The sequence below is a fragment of the Schistosoma haematobium genome, chromosome 6 (assembly GCF_000699445.3).
Source record: "Schistosoma haematobium chromosome 6, whole genome shotgun sequence".
NCBI classification, from domain to species: Eukaryota; Metazoa; Platyhelminthes; class Trematoda; order Strigeidida; family Schistosomatidae; genus Schistosoma; species Schistosoma haematobium.
Window position 1 is genome coordinate 19,891,369 of NC_067201.1, and position 6,598 is coordinate 19,897,966.

The following is a 6,598-nucleotide window of genomic DNA, read 5'->3' on the forward strand; positions in this document are numbered from 1 at the left end:
TGATCAGTAATTATACATATTGTTCTGTCCACGTGATTAACTACGTCCTGGATAAGCTATGTTGAGTTTCAGTAAACAAGAAATCCAGTTCCTGTGTGCTGTATTCATATTACGCGTTTATGGAAAATAAACTTTGTCATAAACCACACTTCACCACATTAATTAAAACACTTATTTACTTCTTAGCCCTATTGTCACTCAATTGAAAGATAAAAGATGCAATCAAAATATATCATATGATTTGACAACGTAAATTTAGAGTACACATTACTTATATGCAGCGTTTCGAAGAAAAAGGATTAATTAAATTTAGATCAATTGACACTAATCAGGGTGATTCTTTGTCGCATGCACTTCATGAGACCAAGCGATATGATGAGTTAATCTTGGTACTAAACCTGAATTATAAGGGATACTTGAGTTCGAATAAGTACGTCTATGGGTGCTTCGTATTCCCCAAGTAATTTTGTGTATTGGAGTGACAACTGGTATGTTGATAAACCGGATTTACTATATTAACTCAGTGAAGATTCTTATATCTAACTTTGCTAACAGTTGTATAATATTACAATCCACACTAATTTCCAAAACGTTTTGTCAGTAAGGCTTCCTTCTAAGGGGTTACCGATTAGTTTCTAAACTCGCCAATTCATACCTCATGTATTGGATGTTTGTAAAACAAACCCTAAAAATATTTTAGTCTGATGAGCTTTTGAGGATTTACCAAAAGTTATCAGTCGCATGCGAAAATCTTAGGCGATATATCAAACTACTTTGAGTGATTTTATACACTCAACCTAAGTACCTTGTATCCTGGATTTTATGAACTGTGCAACATACTGTTCTCCATGGTGAAGTTCTCTTCCTCAATTCACAACTCTTAGTAGTGAAAATCTCCATTTGGACCGATAGGTTCTACCAGCCTAGCATATGTTGTAGAGTAAATAAAAAGTCTGCACCCGAATGCTTGGGTACAGCCGAGTCGGGAGAGTCAACTATTCCCTCTCCAAACGCTCTCATATGGACACGTGCATACAACCACTGCCACATAAGTTCTACTCATTACCTTTTCGTGGCATTACTGCTCTTTACGAAATCGAGAAGACGAAAAGCGAATGACCGGCGCTTTGACCAGGTTGATGGACACGGAGTCCACCTAAGGGAGTTGAAAAACCCTCATTCGAAACCGATGGTGCACATAGGCTCCAGTATCCTGAAGGAACCAATGGCGTATGAACCAATCATTAGTCACCGGCTACAATGGGACTGCATCTCCTTACGATACTCCACTGCCTTGTGGATTAGACCTTTAAGTCGAAGGCTTGAGGTGTGGCCCCCTAAGCAAACCACGTGGTTCGGTTTGGGCACCCGGGTAGTATTCCAGCCCTCACATAAACCGAATGATTTATGTGGCGCATATCTATTTGATGCCTTCTTGTACCAATGTTTACGTATTTAAATAAATAATAAATAAAAAGTTTAAAGAAACCATTAGAAAGGATAAGACTTGTTGGACTATAATTCAAAAGAAATCTTTAGTTATTAATTAACTCATATCCCTAACAAACTTGTATATTGTATACGAAATTACGATCATATTTGTGAGTTACACATATGCACCGTGCTTTTATTTGACTATCAATCAGCTATAGATTGAATGATTCATATCGATTATAAACTCCTATCATCAAGTGAATGAAAAAGTAAGTGGTTTATGCAATGATTTTGGATATTCACAAAAAGTAAACAAAAAGACAAACAAGTAAAAAACAATATCAGTTTTTTCTCCAAACAAAAACAACAGAAAATAGCTGAATAGAAAAGAAAAAATAGTAATCAAAAATTGAAGCAAGTACAAAAATCCAACTCAAAATTGTGTCATAATGATAAGCTTAAAAAAAGTTTACATAACAGAAACAACAATCGAAGAGTTCTACGGAATTCCTTAGCGTAAAGCAATGCAATAAAATTAAAGTTAATTTAGGTTTACTAAAGAAATTCTAATCATGTTTATTTCTTTCGTTTGTTCAATAAAAAGAGGAAGACTAAATAAAATAAACAAATTTAACAAACAAACAAAAACAATTACCATATAGAAGTGAAGTGATTGATAATGACCATCTGTATATTTTTCTTTTGTACAGTAACCATTTGTTTTGTTTTTTCTTTTTATTACAGATATATTTATCAAATAATTATAGACATAGCAGAAGATAAAAATTCTTCAAAACTGAATTGTGCATATCCATTACGATTTATATCATATCGTCTAAAAGAGTTTGTGAGAATCTACGAGAAAAGAAGACAAAAGATTGATTTAGAAAGGAGGAACATTTAGAATTAAGAACTAGATGTTTATATTTACACATGTTAATTCTATAAACAATCTGAATGAAAAACTAATCTGGAAAGGATGTCAAGAAACAGTATGATTGTTGGCCTCTGATAAGTATGACGGTGTTCTAACATTTGGCGATGACGATATTTACTGGAAATTCTATTCACAAGCATAGAGAAAAACTGTTCCCACCGACAAGCTATAAACCTGACCTTTTACAACCAAATTGACATCACACAGACTCAGATTGGCATAAATCGCTAAGACTTGCTGTAAGTAAGTTGATGCCATTTGTCACACCAACATCAGCACACATACAATAACCAAGATACATAGGCTTTCCAACTATTCCTAACGGATCTCCACAGAGCGAGTGTGTCCACATGTTGTTGTCGGTCACATAGAAGTAGTTTCCACTTAGAAGATGGAAAGTGCATGCCAAACTTACGAACACTGATTGTTAACTGATTCAGTTGGTCGTAAGCTAACGCAGAACCTGGAAAATATGAGGACTGGTTCATATTGTCACAACATATCAACACAATGATGAAGTTGTTAAGTACCGGAGTATTAGAAGCAGCAACAATATCAGTGGTAGTAGAAAACATTAGCCGTAGACAATATGATTCAATAAGAAGGAACATGAAGGACAAAACAGAAGTGTAAGATATTTTTAGGAACTGAGGTTTAAGGGAGGACAAAGAGTGGATAGGGTCAAATCAATGCGATTGATTCTGGACCATATCACATAACGTATCTAACTATTGGTTACAGTGACCGCGCGAACCTAAACCAAGTAATTTGCACCTACCAGGTGACGGCATTAGATGAGGAATTCCATTTTCGCAGCATCGTGTATTTTACAGTAAACCCTCAATATTTTAATGTTAAACTAAATAAACCTAACCGCATCGTTTAATGTTACAGCGATAAAGCTAAACCATACTTGAATAGTGTTTCACTCAGAATCCTGGTAATAGTTTCTCCACCTCGTGTGTAGTATGTTGCCTATAACTTATGGTCCTAATCTTTGACTAATGATACGATTCTACTGACAAGATTAACATTGAATTGAGGCTGAGATAATCTTGACTCTTTGGTTCACATCTATTGTTAGTCTTATGTTCGAACAAGAGAACAGAGTGGGAAAACTTGTCATATTTCAGGCACCCAATCTACATATTTTTTACACCAAATATTCGCTAGTTTATATACGTTAACTATCAGAACGTGACGTACCTCAAATAAGAAATCAAACTTTAGAGAAAATTTCACTATACGTGGCAGAGGGCGGGTTAAAAGGTGAGTAAATAATCAACAAAAATTACAGAACAATAAAAAAGATGACCAATAAGTTCAAAGAAAGCTCACAATACAAGGAATATAGGAGTACAATAAACCAGTTGTCTAATAATCATACAATAAAAAATATCAACAGTAACAATCCGAAAACCAGTGTTCAAAACTCGCTGTTATAACACTAAATGACAAGTAAAGTCACTAATTATCATCTAATCATGCAAAGTTCAATGGTGGTAGCCATTATCGTGAGTGAAAATATACTAAAAGTCAAACCTCTAATTAAACGCATCTAATTTCGAGATGGAGATTCAATATGGATTTTCGCCTTAATCTTAAACAGTCTACCTTTTTATATCTTAACTACTGGACTCAATAAAAGATTTATTTTCAGTGATCTAGTTCACTTAAGTACTATATATGTACTTACTTGGAGACATACACAAGCAAAAATAAAGTCATCGAAGGCGATCTGTCCTTGTTTATTACGGTCGAAACGACCGATCATCATTTTTATAAAACAAGGAGAGAGTCGGTAACCAAAACAGGACAATGCACTTTGGAACTCTCTAGCATCGAGTAATCCAGATCTATCCTGATCATATTGACGAAAACACCGTTGCCAATCCTGAACATATTTGAATAAATAGGCGAACTCTCTTAAATCAATGGTTCCATTTCTGTCTTGGTCAAACATTGAAATCATCAGCTGAACAGTTCTAGTGTTGAACGGTGTACCTATACCTTTAAAAATTAGCAGAATAATTGTTAACTGAGAAATGTTTCTAATCCTGAAATATTGACTAAGTTGATAAATACAAGAACTGCCAAAATATAATTAAAAGGAAGTTTTTGAAGCGAAAAAACTGTGCAAACTAACGTGATTACAACAAACTTGATTTCGCTGTTTAGCTACTTAGTTAGCCACTGTAAAACTTCACGATAAAAGAACTCAGTCAGAAAAGTCATAGAATCTTTATAACATTTAATAGCAAATAACAAGCTCAATTATATGGACCTAAAACTTAAAAGTAGCAGATTCTTGTAATTTCCAGGGAAATAAACAGCAACAGTAAATAACTAAGCCGATGTCCTAAAAAGAAGCGATATTTATGAGACGATAAAAAGGAACCGAACAGTGAGTAGGCGAAAATCCAGGAGTACGAAGAGGAAAACCGACTGATATTATAAGGTAGTCAGATATTAGAGGTGAATTCTATCAGGGAATATACAGACATATCGTATAAACGAAAAGTTTTGTTTGTGAACGACAGAAGTCCTGGAAGTAAGTTGAGTGAAGTAGAAGGTTTAGAGTGTGAACAAAGTCAATTTACTATTGTCACCGATGAAAGATTTCAGCAGTGCTTACATATAGTTGGGTTAGAGGTTTCTATGAATTGATAGAGAATGCTGTAAAGTGGGGCATTGCTTTGCATAAAAACTCTAGACAACATTTTAACTTTTAAACCTCACTGTACCAAGACTTGGTGGGGGGTAGCCAGTTGTTAAGTCACTCTTGACAGTCGTACATCTCCCAGGTGTTATGTAATATTCTGTCCTACTCTGTTCATCTAAATGCTTCGCGTTAAGACAAACTGAATCCGACAGTGAAAGTCGACTGTTGATTGCACAGGACTTTAACACATCTACCTCAAATTTCGTATACATCATTAGTGATTCCACACATCAGACAGCAGGATACTCTTGATCGTGATGGGACACACCTTAATGCGTCAGCTAATAAACGATGTGATATCTACAACCACAGATACTTGCTACTGCGCTTAATCCTGAGTTGTAAGAATTACGATATCAACTAATACTGACCACCCAGTCCTGGTAATTAAGTTTTAATGTTGAGTGTTATCAGACTGCTAAAATGTATTGCTTGAAAATACAAGCCATTACGAGGTTTATCACACTTATGAAGTGCCCAACTGATGTGAAGAAATTTTACATATCCAAGAGTTGAGTCGACACTTGAAGTTGGTGTATACGGACTCTTAAATGGCTTAAGATTCTTGAAGGTTGAAGAGTTAAAAGGAAAGTTTGGAAGAATAGACTACTTCATACTACTTTTTCCCAAGTGCTCACAAGGAGACAAAACAATAAAATTGCTGTTACTAAGCAACACGTTTGCATACCATTTGATAGTGCCGACTGTAGCTCCGTGTGATCAATATTTCCGTCTCTGTTCCTGTCCACACTGAAATGAACGTCACTGAAGTAATTTTAACATTTACGTTTCAAAAATCCTCCTGACTGCTTGTTCGTCTTGCATATGTCTAATAAAATACTAAGAAAATGACTATTATGTCCTTGTCTTTTTAAATAACCGCATTCAATACCCAATGCCTTACTGATAAGCTTTCATAAAGCAGTTGATTTCTTTGCGCTCGCTTCTTGTTTTTCAAAACGAGTATAGGAGTTTGGTAAAATCTCGTAGGCGGTAATTTAGACACTCAACTGTATTAGTTTTCAGTAATAAGAAGAGTAGGTTGATGAACCTGTGTCAATCCTGACAGATTGCCTTCCACATTGAAGGTCCAGCTTCTCCTTGAAAATATTCACTGACGAGGCTGATGTTACTTGTTCAAGCAAGGTGTTCCAGTCATTGGCTACTCGATGAGAAATACGGGACCCCATTTTTAAGTTTATTAAATCGCAGTTTGTGAACCTTCTTGCCATGGCCTCGGAGATTATTAGTGCTGGAAGGAGTTAAAAGATAAGACATTAACACCCAAGTCACAATTGAAGATGCGAAATGCCAGTATAAGCTCACCTCGCGTCCTGCGATACAACAAGGAGGAAAGATTTAGACGCTTTAATCGTTCATCATAAGGGAGTTTAGAAAGACCCTTCATTAATTTTGTTCCCACACGGTGAACACGCTCAAGTGAGTTGGTATCCTTTATCAGACATAGGCTGTCTGTTTGGATACAGTACTCTAAGTGTGGTCTT

At 35.6% G+C, this 6,598-nt stretch overlaps 1 protein-coding gene across 2 annotated transcripts; it reads right to left on the reverse strand.

Annotated features, from left to right (window-relative positions):
• Positions 1-1,251: 1,251 nt before the first annotated feature.
• Positions 1,252-6,149, reverse strand: PDCD6_3 (Programmed cell death protein 6; the record flags this gene model as incomplete). 2 transcript variants are annotated; one of them, XM_012943486.3, is made up of 5 exons in its annotated part: positions 5,974-5,997; positions 5,881-5,922; positions 5,782-5,843; positions 4,068-4,381; positions 2,188-2,289 (listed from the first exon to the last, which is right to left on the reverse strand). In XM_012943486.3, the coding sequence occupies exons 1-5, from the start codon at positions 5,976-5,978 to the stop codon at positions 2,188-2,190; spliced, it is 525 nt and encodes a 174-aa protein (XP_012798940.2). In that variant the 5' UTR covers positions 5,979-5,997. The 2 variants fall into 2 exon arrangements, with proteins under 2 accessions (XP_051065714.1, XP_012798940.2); XM_051217076.1 differs by having other exon boundaries at positions 1,252-2,289; positions 5,881-6,149.
• Between the last annotated feature and the right edge of the window lie 449 nt (positions 6,150-6,598).